This window comes from Oncorhynchus gorbuscha, linkage group LG10, assembly GCF_021184085.1.
Source record: "Oncorhynchus gorbuscha isolate QuinsamMale2020 ecotype Even-year linkage group LG10, OgorEven_v1.0, whole genome shotgun sequence".
Taxonomy (NCBI): domain Eukaryota; kingdom Metazoa; phylum Chordata; class Actinopteri; order Salmoniformes; family Salmonidae; genus Oncorhynchus; species Oncorhynchus gorbuscha.
The window spans coordinates 68,602,001-68,621,403 of record NC_060182.1 but is presented as its reverse complement, the minus strand read 5'-3'; the positions used below and the strand labels follow the sequence as shown (position 1 = coordinate 68,621,403).

At 46.9% G+C, this 19,403-nt stretch overlaps 1 protein-coding gene across 5 annotated transcripts in view; it reads left to right on the top strand.

The window, feature by feature from the left end:
- The window catches only part of LOC124046429 (formin-like), a 143,133-nt gene that overhangs the window by 24,211 nt on the left and 99,519 nt on the right, over positions 1-19,403 (top strand). For 3 of the 5 annotated variants that reach the window (XR_006841013.1, XM_046366780.1, XM_046366779.1), the window contains exons 1-3: positions 13,801-16,382; positions 16,756-16,876; positions 18,999-19,060. Coding sequence is in view for 4 of the 5 variants with exons in the window: in XM_046366780.1 (XP_046222736.1) it covers positions 14,448-16,382; positions 16,756-16,876; positions 18,999-19,060 (2,118 nt within the window). In the remaining variant the exon portion in view is untranslated. Of the gene's footprint in view, positions 1-1,317; positions 1,482-13,800; positions 16,383-16,755; positions 16,877-18,998; positions 19,061-19,403 lie in introns of those variants that run through there. The other 2 variants (XM_046366781.1, XM_046366782.1) reach the window with 1 other exon arrangement.

The following is a 19,403-nucleotide window of genomic DNA, read 5'->3' as shown; positions in this document are numbered from 1 at the left end:
CGTTAAATACTGAGGCTGAATACAAATCTACAGATGCATGTCTGTGTGTGTTCTTACAACTGCATTGAAACCATTTGTCTCCGACCTAAACTGGGGCTGAGGAGACTTAGGATAGGCAGTATTTGAGGTATTTTACTGGGTTACTGCTGCAGTTTAGGAGATTATAGTGTGGCTACAGCAGCTCAAGGGTGTGATGACACTACACTGAGATGTGATATTTGAGCATCTAATGCAACAGGAGGTGAGATGCCTCTCAGATCAATCTCATTTTTTATCCACACAACAGGTTGAGGCGATAGCAGTGTGACCCAGTGTATTACAGCATGAGAAAACCCTAAATGGAGGTCGCTGAGCATCAAGTTCAGTGTGAGCTGCTCTGCTGTTTCTCTTTCTCCTCTGCCACTCTTTATTTACCTTGCATGAGTGCTTCTCCCAAGGGGAAGAGTGCAGTCATATTTTCACTGTCTGAGAGTACCACGTGTGCGCATCCATGTGGACGTGGGAGTATTTTTAGCGAGATGTACTGTTGTGTTATGTTCATTTTTTTGGGGGGGGGGGGTGCACTAAACTAGCCTACCCTTTACATTATTTGTGCTCGTAGGCTGGAGGGGGGATGGACTATGGATGAGGTTGTCTCTGAGATCTGAATCACAAAGCTCATACGGAAGTGGACAAACTGAATCCATCCTCCCTATGGAACGTTAACCTCTACTCACATTAGCCCTGTTCTAGCTGCTCTGTTCCACCATAGCTTGGCTAGAACATAGCCTACTCCAGTCAGATTTAGTCTCTCTCTGAGGGGGCTAGATGTCGGCTCCTCTGTTCACCAATCCATAGCAACGTCACCCTCCAACACAGAATCGATGTGTTACAGTGAGTGAACAGAAACACACAAGCTGTCGGCCTGGTTTATTTAGCCAATTGTTTTAGAGAGAGTAGTACCATTCCCTAGGATGGACAATGCATCTACTCATACGCATAAATCCATATTGGATATAGTGGTATTTGTTTATCAGATCAGTGTTTGGCGGTCCTCAAGCTGAAGCGAGGCTAGCTAAGGACAGTATATACATAGGCATCTGTACCCTGCAGCAGTGGATTTTCTCTGTGACTTTGAGAAGGTGTCGATGCCTGCTTTCCTCCTCCACCCACCTGATCCATTCAGGATACATAATGGCTCTGTTGCTTTGTAAAATCCCCCCTAACGGATGGTGTGTTTCAGTCTATCTTAATATACCTGTTATTACACTTTACAATTCATAACAATTCATTATTGTGTGTGTGTGTGTGTGTGCCTGTGTGTGTTTGTGTGTGTAGAGGAGGCCGACATCTGGATGCTGGACGGTGATGATGCCATCTCCCAGACCCAGAACTCCCTGAACCCCGCCTCCCGTCCTGACCACCTGGACATCCTCAGGATCACGCCCCCAGAAGATGACATCATCGGAGATACCCCCTACTATCCTGGACTGGAGTGCACGGTGAGAGCAGCAATACATCATACTTGTGTCATGAATCATGTGACCTGACCAGGAAAAAACTGGCCAAATTGCAAATAGGACCTAGAGTATTCCCTGGTCAGGTCACATGGTCAGGAACAACTCTGGTCAGGTCACATGGTCAGGAACAAATCTGGGCCCTATTTGATACTCTATGAAGGCGCCGACTGAGATGGCCGCCTCGCTTCGCATTCCTAGGAAACTATGCAGTTTTTTGTTTTTTTACGTGTTATTTCTTACATTAGTACCCCAGGTCATCTTAGGTTTCATTACATACAGTCGAGAAGAACTACTGAATATAAGATCAGCGTCAACTCACCATCAGTACGACCAGGAATATGTTTTCCGCGATGCGGATCCTGTGTTCTGCCTTACAAACAGGGCAACGGAATGGATCGCATGCAGCGACCCAAGGAAACGACTCCGAAAAAGAGGGAAACGCGGCGGTGTTCTGATCAGACTCCGAAAAAGGGCACATCGCGCACCACTTCCCAGTATTCTTCTTGCCAATGTCCAGTCTCTCGACAACAAGGTTGATGAAATCCGAGCAAGGGTGGCATTCCAGAGGGACATCAGAGACTGCAACGTTCTCTGCTTTACGGAAACATGGCTTACTGGGAAGACGCTATCCAGGGCGGTGCAGCCAACGGGTTTCTCCACGCATCGCGCGGACAGAAACAAACATCTCTCTGGTAAGAAGAGTGGCGGGGGCGTATGCCTCATGACTAACGGGACATGGTGTGATGAAGGAAACATACAGGAACTCAAATCCTTCTGTTCACCTGATTTAGAATTCCTCACAATCAAATGTAGACCGCATTATCTTCCAAGAGAATTCTCTTCGATTATAATCACAGCCGTATATATCCCCCAAGCAGACACATCGATGGCTCTTAACGAACTTTATTTAACTCTTTGCAAACTGGAAAACATTTATCCGGAGGCTGCATTCATTGTAGCTGGGGATTTTAACAAAGCCAATCTGAAAACAAGACTCCCTAGATTTTATCAGCATATCGATTGCGCAACCAGGGGTGGTAAAACCTTGGATCATTGTTACTCTAACTTCCGCGACGCATATAAGGCCCTGCCCCGCCCCCCTTTCGGAAAAGCTGACCACAACTCCATTTTGTTGATCCCTGCCTACAGGCAGAAATTAAAACAAGAGGCTCCCACGCTGAGGTCTGTCCAACGCTGGTCAGACCAAGCTGACTCTACACTCCAAGACTGCTTCCATCACGTGGACTGGGACATGTTTCGTATTGCGTCAGATGGGAATATTGACGAATACACTGATTCGGTGTGCGAGTTCATTAGAACGTGCGTCGAAGATGTCGTTCCCATAGCAATGATAAAAACATTCCCTAACCAGAAACCGTGGATTGATGGCAGCATTCGCATGAAACTGAAAGCGCGAACCACTGCTTTTAATCAGGGCAAGGTGTCTGGCAACATGACTGAATACAAACAGTGCAGCTATTCCCTCCGCAAGGCTATTAAACAAGCTAAGCGTCAGTACAGAGACAAAGTGGAATCTCAATTCAATGGCTCAGACACAAGAGGCATGTGGCAGGGTCTACAGTCAATCACGGACTACAAGATGAAATCCAGCCCAGTCACGGACCAGGATGTCTTGCTCCCAGGCAGACTAAATAACTTTTTTGCCCGCTTTGAGGACAATACAGTGCCACTGACACGGCCTGCAACGGAAACATGCGGTCTCTCCTTCACTGCAGCCGAGGTGAGTAAGACATTTAAACGTGTTAACCCTCGCAAGGCTGCAGGCCCAGACGGCATCCCCAGCCGCGCCCTCAGAGCATGCGCAGACCAGCTGGCCGGTGTGTTTACGGACATATTCAATCAATCCCTATACCAGTCTGCTGTTCCCACATGCTTCAAGAGGGCCACCATTGTTCCTGTTCCCAGGAACAAAAAAGCTAAGGTAACTGAGCTAAACGACTACCGCCCCGTAGCACTCACTTCCGTCATCATGAAGTGCTTTGAGAGACTAGTCAAGGACCATATCACCTCCACCCTACCTGACACCCTAGACCCACTCCAATTTGCTTACCGCCCAAATAGGTCCACAGACGATGCAATCTCAACCACACTGCACACTGCCCTAACCCACCTGGACAAGAGGAATACCTATGTGAGAATGCTGTTCATCGACTACAGCTCGGCATTCAACACCATAGTACCCTCCAAGCTCGTCATCAAGCTCGAGACCCTGGGTCTCGACCCCGCCCTGTGCAACTGGGTACTGGACTTCCTGACGGGCCGCCCCCAGGTGGTGAGGGTAGGCAACAACATCTCCTCCCCGCTGATCCTCAACACGGGGGCCCCACAAGGGTGCGTTCTGAGCCCTCTCCTGTACTTCCTGTTCACCCACGACTGCGTGGCCACGCACGCCTCCAACTCAATCATCAAGTTTGCGGACGACACAACAGTGGTAGGCTTGATTACCAACAACGACGAGACGGCCTACAGGGAGGAGGTGAGGGCCCTCGGAGTGTGGTGTCAGGAAAATAACCTCACAATCAACGTCAACAAAACTAAGGAGATGATTGTGGACTTCAGGAAACAGCAGAGGGAACACCCCCCTATCCACATCGATGGAACAGTAGTGGAGAGGGTAGCTAGTTTTAAGTTCCTCGGCATACACATCACAGACAAACTGAATTGGTCCACTCACACTGACAGCGTCGTGAAGAAGGCGCAGCAGCGCCTATTCAACCTCAGGAGGCTGAAGAAATTTGGCTTGTCACCAAAAGCACTCACAAACTTCTACAGATGCACAATCGAGAGCATCCTGGCGGGCTGTATCACCGCCTGGTACGGCAACTGCTCCGCCCTCAACCGTAAGGCTCTCCAGAGGGTAGTGAGGACTGCACAACGCATCACCGGGGGCAAACTACCTGCCCTCCAGGACACCTACACCACCCGTTGTTACAGGAAGGCCATAAAGATCATCAAGGACATCAACCACCCGAACCACTGCCTGTTCACCCCGCTATCATCCAGAAGGCGAGGTCAGTACTGGGACCGAGAGACTGAAAAACAGCTTCTATCTCAAGGCCATCAGACTGTTAAACAGCCACCACTAACATTGAGTGGCTGCTGCCAACACACTGTCATTGACACTGACCCAACTCCAGCCATTTTAATAATGGGAATTGATGGGAAATGATGTAAATATATCACTAGCCACTTTAAACAATGCTACCTTATATAATGTTACTTACCCTACATTATTCATCTCATATGCATATGTATATACTGTACTCTACATCATCGACTGCATCCTTATGTAACACATGTATCACTAGCCACTTTAACTATGCCACTTTGTTTACTTTGTCTACACACTCATCTCATATGTATATACTGTACTCGATACCATCTACTGTATGCTGCTCTGTACCATCACTCATTCATATATCCTTATGTACATGTTCCTTATCCCCTTACACTGTGTATAAGACAGTAGTTTTGGAATTCTTAGTTAGATTACTTGTTGGTTATCACTGCATTGTCGGAACTAGAAGCACAAGCATTTCGCTACACTCACATTTAACATCTGCTAACCATGTGTATGTGACAAATAAAATTTGATTTGATTTGATTTGATTTGAAGGCAACTACACATTAACAGTAGTCATCATTATATATCCACTCTCAGAGCAGTGTAGCATGACATTGCTGTTACCTCATGGCTCCAAGCCAGCGTGTACTCCACTCTACTGAAGAAATGGCGCCGGAAGAAATGGCAGCAGTTTTACGGGCGCCCAACCAATTGTGCTATTATGTGGGCTTTTTGTGTTATTTGTAACTTATTTTGTACATAATGTTTCTGCCACCGTATCTTACGGCAAAAAAAGAGCTTCTGGATATTAAGACAGCGATCACTCACCTCGGATTAGACAAAGAGCTTCTGGATATCAGGACAGCGATCACTCACCTCGGATTAGGCAAAGATTGTTTCTACAACAAGACGACGCAGAAGACCTTCTCCAAACACCCCACAGGACCGACATCCCCTTTATTTGCAAGAGGAAGCGACGCAGGTGCAGAGGACAAAGAGCCGGATGCCTGGTCAGGACCCGGAGAAGGCGACTGGGAAAGCTGCCGTTACCGTCAATACTACTCGCCAACGTGCAATCATTGGACAATAAATTAGACGAGGTACAATCACGAATATCCTACCAACGGGATATCAAAAACTGTAATATCTTATATTTCAAGGAATCGTGGCTGAATGATGACATGGATATTCAGCTAGCAGAATATATGCTGCACTGGCAAGATAGAACAGCACACTGTCGGCCTGGTTTCTTTAGCCAACTCTTTAGACGGGGGGGGGGTATGTGCATATTTGTATGTGCACGAAATCTAAGGATGTCTCTAGATTTGCTCGCCTGAAGTAGAGTATATTGTGATAAATTGCAGGCCACACTACTTGCCTAGAGAGTTTTCAGCTATACTTTTCGTGACTGTTTATTTACCACCACAGACATGCTGGGACGAAGACCGCACTCAGTCAGCTGTATAAGGAAATAAGCAAACAGGAAACAGGAAACCGCTCCTAGTGGCCAGAGACTTTAATGCAGGGAAACTTAAATCAGTTCTACCAAATCTCTATTAACATGTTAAATGTGCAGAGGGAAAAAATTCTAGATCACCTGTACTCCACACACAAAGACACGTACAAAGCTCTCCCTCCCTTTGGTAAATCTGACCACAACTCTATCCTCCTGATTCCTGTTTACAAGAAAAATTAAAGCAGGAAGCACCAGTGACTCGGTCTATAAAAAAGTGGTCAGATGAAGAAGATGCTAAACTACAGGACTGTTTTGCTATCACAGACTGGAACATGTTCCGGGATTCTTCCGATGGCATCGAGGAGTACATCACATCAGTCACGTTACATTTACATTTACATTACATTTAAGTCATTTAGCAGACGCTCTTATCCAGAGCGACTTACAAATTGGTGCATTCACCTTATGACATCCAGTGGAACAGTCACTTTACAATAGTGCATCTAAATCTTAAAGGGGGGGTGAGAGGGAATACTTATCCTATCCTAGGTATTCCTTAAAGAGGTGGGGTTTCAGGTGTCTCCGGAAGGTGGTGATTGACTCCGCTGTCCTGGCGTCGTGAGGGAGTTTGTTCCACCATTGGGGGGCCAGAGCAGCGAACAGTTTTGACTGGGCTGAGCGGGAGCTGTACTTCCTCAGTGGTAGGGAGGCGAGCAGGCCAGAGGTGGATGAACGCAGTGCCCTTGTTTGGGTGTAGGGCCTGATCAGAGCCTGGAGGTACTGAGGTGCCGTTCCCCTCACAGCTCCGTAGGCAAGCACCATGGTCTTGTAGCGGATGCGAGCTTCAACTGGAAGCCAGTGGAGAGAACGGAGGAGCGGGGTGACGTGAGAGAACTTGGGAAGGTTGAACACCAGACGGGCTGCGGCGTTCTGGATGAGTTGAAGGGGTTTAATGGCACAGGCAGGGAGCCCAGCCAACAGCGAGTTGCAGTAATCCAGACGGGAGATGACAAGTGCCTGGATTAGGACCTGCGCCGCTTCCTGTGTGAGGCAGGGTCGTAAGGTAGACGTGGGGAGGTTAAAGTCGCCCAGAACTGTGAGAGGTGAGCCGTCCTCAGGAAAGGAGCTTATCAAGGCATCAAGCTCATTGATGAACTCTCCGAGGGAACCTGGAGGGCGATAAATGATAAGGATGTTAAGCTTGAAAGGGCTGGTAACTGTGACAGCATGGAATTCAAAGGAGGCGATAGACAGATGGGTAAGGGGAGAAAGAGAGAATGACCACTTGGGAGAGATGAGGATCCCGGTGCCACCACCCCGCTGACCAGAAGCTCTCGGGGTGTGCGAGAACACGTGGGCGGACGAAGAGAGAGCAGTAGGAGTAGCAGTGTTGTCTGTGGTGATCCATGTTTCCGTTAGTGCCCACAGTGACTGTACGTACATACCCCAACCAGAAGCCATGGATTACAGGCAATATTCGGACTGAGCTAAAAGGTAGAGCTGCCGCATTCAAGGTGCGGGACTCAAACCCGGAATCTTACAAGAAATCCTGATATGCCCTGCGACGGACCATCAAAGTAACAAAGCATCAATACAGGGCTAAGATTGAATCATACTACACCGGCTCCGACGCTCGTCTTATGTGGCAGGGCTTGCAAACTATTACAGACTACAAAGGGAAGCACAGCTGCGAGCTGCCCAGTGACACGAGCCTACCAGATGAGCTAAATCACCTCTATGCTCGCTTCGAGGCAAGCAACACTGAGACATGCATGAGAGCATCAGCTGTTCCGGATGACTGTGTGATCACGCTCTCCGTAGCTGATGTGAGTAACACCTTTAAACAAGTAAACATACACAAAACTTCGGGGCCAGACGGATTACCGTGTGCTCCGAGGCATGTGCTGACCAACTGGCAGGTGTCTTCACTGACATTTTCAACATGTCCCTGATTGAGTCTGTAATACCAACATGTGTCAAGCAGAACACCATAGTCACTGTGCCCAAGAACACAAAGGCAACCTGCCTAAATGACTACAGACCCGTAGCACTCACGTCCGTAGCCATGAAGTGCTTTAAAAGGTTGGTAATGGCTCACATCAACACCATTATCCCAGAAAGCCTAGACCCACTCAAATTTGCATATCTCCCAAACAGATCTACAGATGATGCAATCTCTATTGCACTCCACACTGCCCTTTCCCACCTGGACAAAAGGAACACTTATGTGAGAATGCTATTCATTGACTACAGTTCAGCGTTCAACACCATAGTACCCTCAAAGCTCACCACTAAGCTAAGGATCCTGGGACTAAACACCTCCCTCTGCAACTGGATCCTGGACTTCCTGACGGGCCGCCCCCAGGTGGTGAGGGTAGGTAGCAACACATCTGCCACGCTGATCCTCAACACTGGAGCTCCACGTGGGTGCATGCTCAGTCCCCTCCTGTACTCCCTGTTCACCCACGACTGCATGGCCAGGCACGACTCCAACACCATCATCACTTTTTCAGACGACACAACAGTGGTAGGCCTGATTACAGACATTGAAGAAACAGCGAGGAGAGGAGGTCAGAGACCTGGCCGTGTGGTGCCATAATAACAACCTATCCCTCAACGTAGACAAGACTAAGGAGATGATTGTGGACTACAGGAAAAGGAGGACCGAGCACGTCCCCATTCTCATCGTCGGGGCTGTAGTGGAGCAGGTTGAGAGCTTCAAGTTCCTCGGTGTCCACATCAACAACAAACTAGAATGGTCCAAACACACCAAGACAGTCGTGAAGAAGGCACGACAAAGCCTATTCCCCCTCAGGAACCTAAAGGTTCTACAGCTGCAACATCGAGAACATTCTGACTGAGTGCATCAATGCCTGGTACGGCAATTACTCGGCCTCTAACTGCACGGCACTACAGAGAGTTGTGCGTACGGCCCAGTACATCCAGGACCTCTACACCAGGCGGTATGAGAGGAAGGCCCAAAAAATTGTCAAAGACCCCAGCCACCCCAGTCATAGACTGTTCTCTCTACTACCACATGGCAAGCGGTACCGGAGTGCCACGTCTAGGACAAAAAAGCTTCTCAACAGTTTTTACCCCCAAGCCATAAGACTCCTGAACAGGTAATGAAATGGCCACCCGGACTTTTTGCACTGTGTGCCCCCCCCAACCCCTCCCAACCCCTCTTTTTACGCTGCTGCTACTCTCTGTTTATCACTTTAACTATACATTAATGTACATACTACCTCAATTGGGCCGACCACCCAGTGCTCCCGTACATTGGCTAACCGGGCTATCTGCATTGTGTCCCTCCACCCGCCACCCACCACCCGCCAACCCCTCTTTTACGCTACTGCTACTCTCTGTTCATCATATATGCATAGTCACTTTAAAATATCTACATGTACGTGCTACCTCAATCAGCCTGACTAACCGGTGTCTGTATGGAGCCTCGCTACTTTTATAGCCTCGCTGCTGTATATAGCCTGTCTTTTTACTGTTGTTTTATTTATTTTCTTACCTATTGTTCACGTAACACCTTTTTTTACACTATTGGTTAGAGCCTGTAAGTAAACATTTCACTGTAAGGTTGTATTCGGCACACGTGACAAATACACTTTGATTTGATTTGACTTGCTTAACCACATGAATTCCTCCAGTTGCATGAACATTATGAGATCTGGGATGTTGTGCTGTGTACCGTGTACCGTGGCGGTTCCCAGAGCCCAGGACCTACTGTTGCCACTCTGCTAACACCTTCACATTCCACCATTTCTACACTCTTTGAAAAAAAGGTTATGAAATGGTTCTTCAGCTGTCCCCAAAAGAGAACCCTTTAAAGAACCCTATTTGGTTCCAGGTAAAACCCTCTTTGGTTCCATGTACAGTCATGGCCACAAGTTTTAAGAATGACACAAATATTAATTTTCACAAAGTCTGCTGCCTCAGTTTGTATGTACTCCAGAATGTTATGAAGAATGATAATATGAATTGCAATTAATTGCCATGAAAATGAACTGAATCCCCCAAAAACACAAACCATTTCCACTGCATTTCAGCTCAGCCACAAAAGGACCAGCTGACATCATGTCTGTGATTCCCTCATTAACAGGTGTGAGTGTTGACCAGGACAAGGCTGGAGATCACTCTGTCATGATGATTGAGTTTGAATAACAGACTGGAAGCTTCAAAAGTAGGGTGCTTGGAAGCATTGTTCTTCCTCGATCAAACAGGGTTACCTGCAAGGAAACACGTGCCGTCATCACGTTGCTTTGCACATAAAGGGCTTCACAGGCAAGGATATTTCTGCCAGTAAAATTGCACCTAAATCAACCATTTATCGGATCATTAAGAACTTCAAGAAGAGCGGTTCAATTGTTGTGAAGAAGGCTTCAGGGCGCCCAAAAAAGTCCAGCAAGCGCCAGGACCGTCCCCTAAAGTTGATTCAGCTGCAGGATCGGTACAGAGCTTGCTCAGGAATGGCAGCATGCAGGTGTGAGTACATCTGCACGCACAGTGAGGCAAAGACTTTTGGAGGATGACCTTGTGTAAAGAAGGGCAGCAAAGAAGCCACTTCTCTTCAGGAAAAACATCAGGGACAGACTGATATTCTGCAAAAGATACAGGGATTGGACTGCTGGGGACTGGGGACTGGGGTAGAGTCATTTTCTCTGATGAATCACCTTTCCGATTGTTTGTGGCATCTGGAAAAAAGCTTGTCCTGTGTCATGCCAACAGTAAAGCATCCTGAGACCATTCATGTGTGGGGTTGCTTCTCAGCCAAGGGAGTGGGCTCACTCACAATTTTGTCTAAGAACACAGCCATCCTCCGAGAGCAACTTCCCCCAACCATCCAGGAACAGTTTGGTAACGAACAATGCCTTTTCCAGCATGATGGAGCGCCTTGCCATATGGCAAAAGTGATAACTAAGTGGCTCGGGGAACAAAACGTCAATATTTTGGGTCCATGGCCAGGAAACTCCCCAGACCTTAATCCCACTGAGAATTTGTGGTCAATCCTCAAGAGGTGGGTGGACAAACAAAAACCCACAAATTCTGACAAACTCCAAACATTGATTATGCAAGAATGGGCTGCCATCAGTGGCCCAGAAGTTGATTGACAGCATGCCAGGGCATATTGCAGAGGTCTTGAAAAAGAAGGGTCGACACTGCAAATATTGACTCTTTGCATCAACGTCATGTAATTGTCAATAATAGCCTTTGACACTTATGAAATGCTTGTAATTATACTTCAGTATTCCATAGTAACATTTGACAAAAATATCTAAAGATACTGAAACAGCTAACTTTGTGGAAATTAATATTTGTGTCATTCTCAAAACTTTTGGCCACGACTGTAGAACCCTCTGTGGTAATCAAATCAAATCAAATCCAATGTATTTATATAGCCGTTCTCACATCAGCTGATATCTCAAAGTGCTATACAGAAACCCAGCCTCAAACCCCAAACAGCAAGCAATGCAGGTGTAGAAGCACGGTAAGGGTTCTACATGGAAGCCAAAATAGTTGTACCTGTACACAAAAGGGTTCTACCTGGAAACAAAAAGGGTTCATTAATGAGTTATCCTATGGGGGCAGCCCTAGATAGCACATGCTTTCTAAGGCTGTAGTGCCCAGTTGTCAAGTCACTGTAAACCATATTAGAGCGGATTGATTGTGTCATGCACAGTATTTAGCTCCCTTTCTCTTAGTGAGTAGAGCTAAGAAGCTCAACTATGTGTTTGCTACAGGCCAGGGCACCTGACTTGTGTGGGTCTGCCAAACACGCTAACACACATATAAAACCTACTGTTGGTACAGTGTGTCTCAAGGTGTTTTCACTCTGTACTGAAACCAAACATATGGATTCTTCAGAGCTTGCCAAACATCTCTACAGCTGAGCGAGAGATCCCAAAAAACAAAGTCTACATATTTAATCTACCCAAACACCAGCTGTTTGTGACAGGCAGGGTAGTATTGTCACATTTCAATGTTTTACCTAGGATGGTAGATCTACTGTTAACATGGTGACCCAGTATCTAGTCATCAAATTCAACTAGATTGATTTACCACCACCTGTCACCTGCCAGCACATCTATTATTTTGGGTAAAGTGTCAAGAGAAGGTCATATAAATTATAACAACTAAACAATTACTGTGCCTGTCTGTCAAGAATCGATCATACTGTTTAACTAAGCTAAGCAACAGTAGATTGTTTTGTGTGGTTGTCAGACAGAGTAGCATAGCTGTGTTATCAACAGCCACTCCTCGATCTCTGTTGCAGCCATCATATCATAACAAAAGTAATCCCTGTTGTGTTTTTCCTCTAGTGGTAGACTGTCTCAGCATAAGATACCGACAATCTGTGGTGTGGCCTAAGCTGTTATTGTAGTCATGTAGTCACAGACATTGGGGTGACTTGTATTTCAAGTCATTGTGATCAGTGTGGGATTTGTAAAAAGGACCCTCCTCTAACTGTCTGTCATTGTGACTCAGCTCCTCTCAGCCCACAGTACAGCGTAAATCCAGCTGAGACCTGGCTATGCGGTTAGCTGATATATTTACACTGAGTAAATTAAAAGCCAATGCTATTACATAATGGGCCAGGGCTCAGGGCGCCTCGCTCCGGGCTTGACTGAGAGCCTCTGACTGACAATCTGTGGATTTATTTTAATCCCAGTTAGAGACATTATGTTTAAATACAATAGTATTTTCTAATACATTATACATATGATTATTTAATATCTAATAGATTATTAATGATTACAGGTATGTATTATTAATGTCAAACATTTTGTCTTTGAACACAAACCTCATGTCTGGTTTGGTATGGGGCTCTAAATCACCTTGACAACAATTTGTCATTCTTAATCTGTGTCTGGAGGAATGCAGTAGGAGTGAACTTTGGCTGCTAAGGCCAAATATGGCCTTACTAGGGCTTTGAGTTCCGTCTGAAAGCTCAATGAACAAGTAGCCCTAATTTCACTAAGTACTTTTCAGGCCTATGTGCTCTGTTTTGTGCTAAGATCTGTCAAGTGCACATTGTGTTCCTATAAAGGGCGCATGGTGCTTGAAAGATTTTTGAACCCATCGTATTTGAAGCAGCAGGCTTTGTAGACTACAGACAGAGTACAATGTTACTTGTCTGTGTAAACTTCCTATAAACTCACTGTACTAGAAAACGAATGTGTGTATATGTATGTGTTCCGTTTATGATTTAGTGTGAAGACAACCTTAATCTTTTCTAATGACATTCACACTCTGAGATGAGGGAATCAAAACCTATTTTCCTCTCAGCAAACTGTAGCAGTGTTAGCCCCTTGATGTTAGCGAGGCTACTGACGACACAAGATTGCAGTGCTGGAGTGGTGGTCAGGGCTGGGCAGCAGCAGCAGCAGTTCCAGACTGACTAATCCCCACAGCTGAAGCATTAATAGTATAGAGAGCACTACCAGCTGTAACACTGGGCTGGACCTCATCCACCGTCCACCTAACCAACCAGGAGATTAGCTAGCTAACTAGCTAGCAGCCCCACTCTGTTTAAAATACACTAAGAAAGGATAGTGCTAAGCAACAGAGAGCTCCAGCTACCTGTCACTGATATTTTGCGGAAGTAAGACGGACTAATCAGACACCTGTCCTGCTTGCCGCCACAGATCCCTCCGAGTCAGGGCAGGGGAGGGAGGGGAGGAGGCGGGGCCAGACCGGGTAGACCAGTGAGGCACATTTTCAAGGCACATTTTCAACCATTTCCAACCTGGAGTCTTTTCTCAGGAAAGCAGAGCTCTCCTGTACACATAAAGACACAGGGAAAGAGGGGAAAGAACCACGCCAGGAGGGCAACTCAGACAGTTGCTCTGAATCAGGTCTCTCTACCTACACATAGAGGGGAAATGGAACCTTCCAGACCACCCTGAAATAACTTTTAAAACGGGTTCTAATGTTTTCTTGAGAAACTGAAAATGAGTTGCTCCTGGATTCCCAGGGAGATTATTCCAGGACATGCTTCCTGCCTCTGAACAGTTTGACTTGACCGGGAAAGTCATTGGAATTACACTCGGCTTTACATCACTGGAAGTGACAGTTAACGTACAGTGGAGTCGAGGCTGTTTGTGATTGGAGATAGTGATCTATATGCAACACAGCAGGGTCTTGTGTTGCCATACAGGATTGCAGGAGAGCAGGGGTTATACCTGGAGCCCTCCTGGAGAGGTTAAGAAGAGCTAGGGGATTTGTCCTCACAAAGGCCTTTTTGTTCACTGAAACCAGTAGAAGTGGAACACAAATTGGCAGGTCGAGGTTCCTCTTGGTGTAGAGATGAGCCTTTTGTGACACCCTGAATGGACACATTGTGCTCGGGTAGCCTCTACCTGCTGGCTAGGAGTTCACTGGTCTAAGTACATGCTACATGACAGTAAAGGGTTCTGTGAAAATGGACAGTGTAAGTAATAGCTCTAACGGTCAGGGGAAGCAGCAATCCAGTTCGTTCCGCAGTAAGATCTCCACTATGTTTACACGTGGGGACAAGCCTGAGCCTCAGAGGCTGGCGGGAGAGACTGCGGTGCTGACGGCTTTCAGGACCCTGCCTGATGAAGATAACTATCTCACAGGGGTTCATGATCAAAGTGCTCTGGATGTTATCAGTGACGACAGACTTCGAGTGGGGGGAGATGTGAGGGGTAGGCGTGAGGTTCTTCATAATGGAGAGGCCACCTTCCTTGATACGGAGGACAGGATGGAATCATGGGAGAATGAGTCCAGTAGGCAGAGTAGCTCGGTGACCTCTCCTCCTAACCCAGGCCAAGTGTCTGTGTCCATGGCCGACCCAGATCTGGTCCAGGTCACTAGGGTGGAGATCTGCAGCGACACAGTAATGGAAGATGAGGAGGGGATCAGCAGCCTCAGCCAATCAGACAAGCATGACACCCCTGGAATGTCCCTCCCACCTGACGATGACCAGTGGACAGTGAACGATAATAACATTGGTCAGCTGCCACCCGCTGGCCCAGTGAGAGGTGCCATTGATACAGACTTAGAGCTGCCTGTGTTCAAGCCAGAAAGTCTTGTGGAAAGATCCCTCAAAGACACCTCTGTTCTGTTCTCTGGAAGGATTATGGGCAGATCTGACAGTGGGACAGATCTTGGTCTCATCTCCTCTGTCTCCAAACCACTAGTGCCTGGAGACGGCTGCAGCACGTACCTATCCACTGATCCCAGGCCTGTGGAGGTGGGTGTGGATGCAGCAGCCATGGGTGCAGAGGGGTCCAGCCATCATCACCACAAAGTAGCCAAAGGCTTCAGCATCAGCCAGGAGGTATTGGGCCTAACTGACGTGTGTGCTGGAAACCCTGCAGTGTCTTTACCTCTTAACCTGTCTTTGACCTCAGAACCCCAGACATCGGAGGCAGCAGCAGACAACACTGCCTTTCCGTCAGGACAGCCAGCGGACCAAGATACTGGACAGAGGAAGGAAATATTGTCGGAAAACACTGGAACTGAGGAGCATAGAGAGAATGCTCCCTGCTTCGACTCCCCTTCCGCCCTCTCTGATTCCAGGCCACCTGAAGCAGCAGAGCCATCTTCCCCCTGCCTGGAGGAGCAGCCTGACACGCATGTCCCTGGAAAGTCCCCAGTTGACAGCCAGCCATGTGCCATTCCTGTCTCTGTCTCGCCCAGGGACCAAGGCGACATGCCTGCCACTAGGAGGCCCGATACAGACCCGCCCTCCACCACATTGTCTCCCACCAGGGGCACAGCCTCCTGCCAGGCCCCCTCCTTCGAAATTCCTGCCCTGTTCAGCAGGCTGCGGGTTCTGAAGAAGGGGGCTGTGGGGGAGGAGAGGGAGACAGTGTCTGAGATCAAACAGAGAGACACTGACCTGGCCCTGCTGAGCCTGAAGAAGAGCATCAACAAAATCAAGAACCTCCCTGAGCAGATCACCTCCAGTAGCAGCACCCCCAAGAAACGTCCCGAGCCCAAACCTGTGTCTGAGACCAAGAGTAATCTCTTAGGGCAGATCAGCCAGCTACTCAACCTAGACGGGACCAAGGCCGAGGACAAGCCAGACCCAGACAGGGACCCGGAGAGGAGGGAGGAGGGGGTGACAGACAAGGGTCCAGAGCACATCCCCATCACCCCACCAGCAGACAGCAGGAAAGCTTCACACACAACACTTGACACCTTCAAGAGGTCCAAACCTGCTAAAAAGGATACAGAAGAGCCTGTGGATTTAGAGGCTGTCAAGGAAAATAACAGAAGTGAAAAGGAGCTGCTGAAATCCATCTGTGAGAGAACGTCCAAGTCTCCTAGCAGCAGTGAGCAAAAAGGTCCAGCAGAGTCTAACGTATGTACTGTTTGTGTCTAACTCAAGGCTGTATTCCGTATGTATGTTGTATTTTAGAGATCGCTATTCATCCTCTTTTTTTTCTCAGATCACCAAGGTTTTGACATTTATGAATGTAAAGCGATGTTGTGTTTTCTTGGGCATATGCAATGCAGACAGGACTAAACCAATATGTTTGTAACTTTAAAGTGATATTATCTCATAGGTTATTAACTTTGGGGATATTCTTGATTTGAGATGGTCTCATATCTTACCACGTGTTGACTTCTCAGTCAGATTGGGCACCGACTGTACTGTAAGCCTTGGAGAGTGTGTACAGTTTCTATGTATGTTCTGTGTTAATTGAGGTATCATCTGCTGTCTTTCCTCCCAGTCTGAGGTCACCTCCCCTGCAGACAGTGAGGACCGGACCCCCGGGCGGCTCCAAGCCATCTGGCCCCCGCCCAAGCCCAAGGATGAGGAGGAGAAGGTGGGGCTCAGGTACACTGAGGCAGGTAAGGACCTGTGCCATCCTGGAGCTTTCCACTTACTCTACACCTCTTCTGCAATATCATACAATCTCTTATTGAGAAACACCTGTATGCTGTTATCTGCCTTAGCTACATTTCACAAGATAAGATAATCTACTGATCATGAGTGCCTCCACCCTGTTTTACCCAGGGCAGGTTCTCTCCTTACTTAACCTGACTGGTTAATCTAATTGAGAGGTGATACAAACAAGTAGTGCAGCCCTGCTGGTGTCTGTACAGCCAGCTTAGCCCAGTTACAGGGTATAAGAAAACCCTTTAAATCCTTTTAAAGCAGGAACTCACTGTAACCTTTCCTCTACGGTAATGCTGCTTGCTGTATGTTGAGATGACTGCTAGCATCACAGGGTATAGTGGAGCTTCGGGAGGTAGTTTGGAGATAAGCTGGGGCTGGGGAGCCTGCCACTCTCTCAGCCTGGCTATGCTTTCTCTGTCTCTCCCTCCCTCTCTCTCTCTCTCTCTCTCTCTCTCTCTCTCTCTCTCTCTCTCTCTCTCTCTCTCTCTCTCTCTCTCTCTCTCTCTCTCTCTCTCTCACACTGTCTCTCTCTCTCTCTCTCTCTCTCTCTCTCTCTCTCTCTCTCTCTCTCACACACTGTCTCTCTCTCTCTCTCTCTCTCTCTCTCTCTCTCTCTCTCTCTCTCTCTCTCTCTCTCTCTCTCTCTCTCTCTCTCTCACACTGTCTCTCTCTCACACTCTCTCTCTCTCTCTCTCTCTCTCTCTCTCTCTCTCTCTCTCTCTCTCTCTCTCTCTCTCTCACGAAGAAGAATACTCACACAAATAGGGTAAAGGCACACATGACTCTAAATAGGCTGATCCAACTACGTTACAGGGAGATGCTCATTTCTCTTAATGTCTTAGATGCAGAGACATTGTGCAGCCTAGAACCTGCTGTACTGTAGCAGAGACATTATGTGGCAGGTATATCAGGCCATCTCACTGCTCATGGAGTTTGGAAGGCTGAGCAAAGGTCCAAGCTGATAGGTAGCTAGATAAAAACAACAAAGAGCATGTTTATGTGTGTGTGCACATCCATTTACTGTAGACACACACCCATGCTGTTTCACACAGCACACACACCATTTACCATGAGCCATAAGCCTACCATTGACTCTTGTGCTTCTACTCTATCAGAATACTAGCCTTGAAACTGCATAATTATTGGTTTGTTCTCACAAATTGCTTGAATCCTTTAACCACCAGACATTATACTGTAATATCCCCTCTACAGCAGATTGTTTAGCTCTAATAGCTTTACCGCTGAGGTATCTAACTTGTTCATACTTTCAGAAGCTATTTATATGGTTCACTGCAGAATTAGCTGACAAAAACATATTTTTATGTGGTTGTCGAATGTCGAAGACATTCTTATTCTCACATACTCTGGCCATATATATGTGATATTGCTGTAGTTTACTGTGAGATGATGAGGCAAAGTAAATAAAGCAGTCTTTGAAAATGCAGTATCCTTTACAGTAACAGGAAGGACATTGAAAACAGATTGGTTTAGTTTCCTAAATAAGCTCTTTTAATGGCATACAGTGCATTCAGAAAATATATTAAATAGTTTTTCCCCTCATCAATCTACACACGATACCCCATAATGACAAAGCAAAAACAGGTTTGTAGAATTATTTTCAAATCTATTAAAACTAAAAAAACTGAAATATCACATTTACATAAGTATTCAGACCCTTTACTCAGTACTTTGTTGAAGCACCTTTGGCAGTGATTACAGCCTTGAGTCTTCTTGGGTATGACGCTACAAGCCTGGTACACCTGTATTTGGGGACTTTCTCCCATTCTTCTCTGCAGATCCTCTCAAGCTCTGTCAGGTTGGATGGGGAGCATAGCTGCACAGCTATTGTCAGGTCTCTCCAGAGATGTTCAATTGGGTTCAAATCCGGGCTCTGGCTGTTCCACTCAAGGACATTCAGAGACTTGTCCCGAAGCCACTCCTGCGTTGTCTTGGCTGTGTGCTTAGTGTCATTGTCCTATTGGAAGGTGAACCTTTCCTTCAGTCTGAGGTCCTGAGGGCTCACATTGTCATGTGTTCTAGCTATAGTAAGTGGATGTCTTTTTCCCCTTCCAGAGCACCAGGCTGCCCTCTTGCAGCTGAAGAGAGAATGCAAAGAGGAGTTGGAGAAATTACATGTAAGTTATCCTCTTTATTTTAAACAGTTCACTACATATCACTCTTACTGATTTCAATGCTGGGGTTTGTTTCAACCAAATGCAGTTTCCTCACCATGTCCTACTGTCCGCATGTAATAACAAAGTAACTAATACTTAATGAACCCAGGACACTGCAGTTTTCTTCAGTGACACTAGATGTCACCAATGAGCCACAGATGCAAAGCCAACTATTGTCTTTAGTGACTGGACTTTCCAGGCTTGATGTCTGAGAATGTCTCAATGGCCCAAAGTGTGGTTACACACCTCTCTTCACCACCATAGGAAATGGACAGCCTTGCATTTCTATCTAAATATATTATTG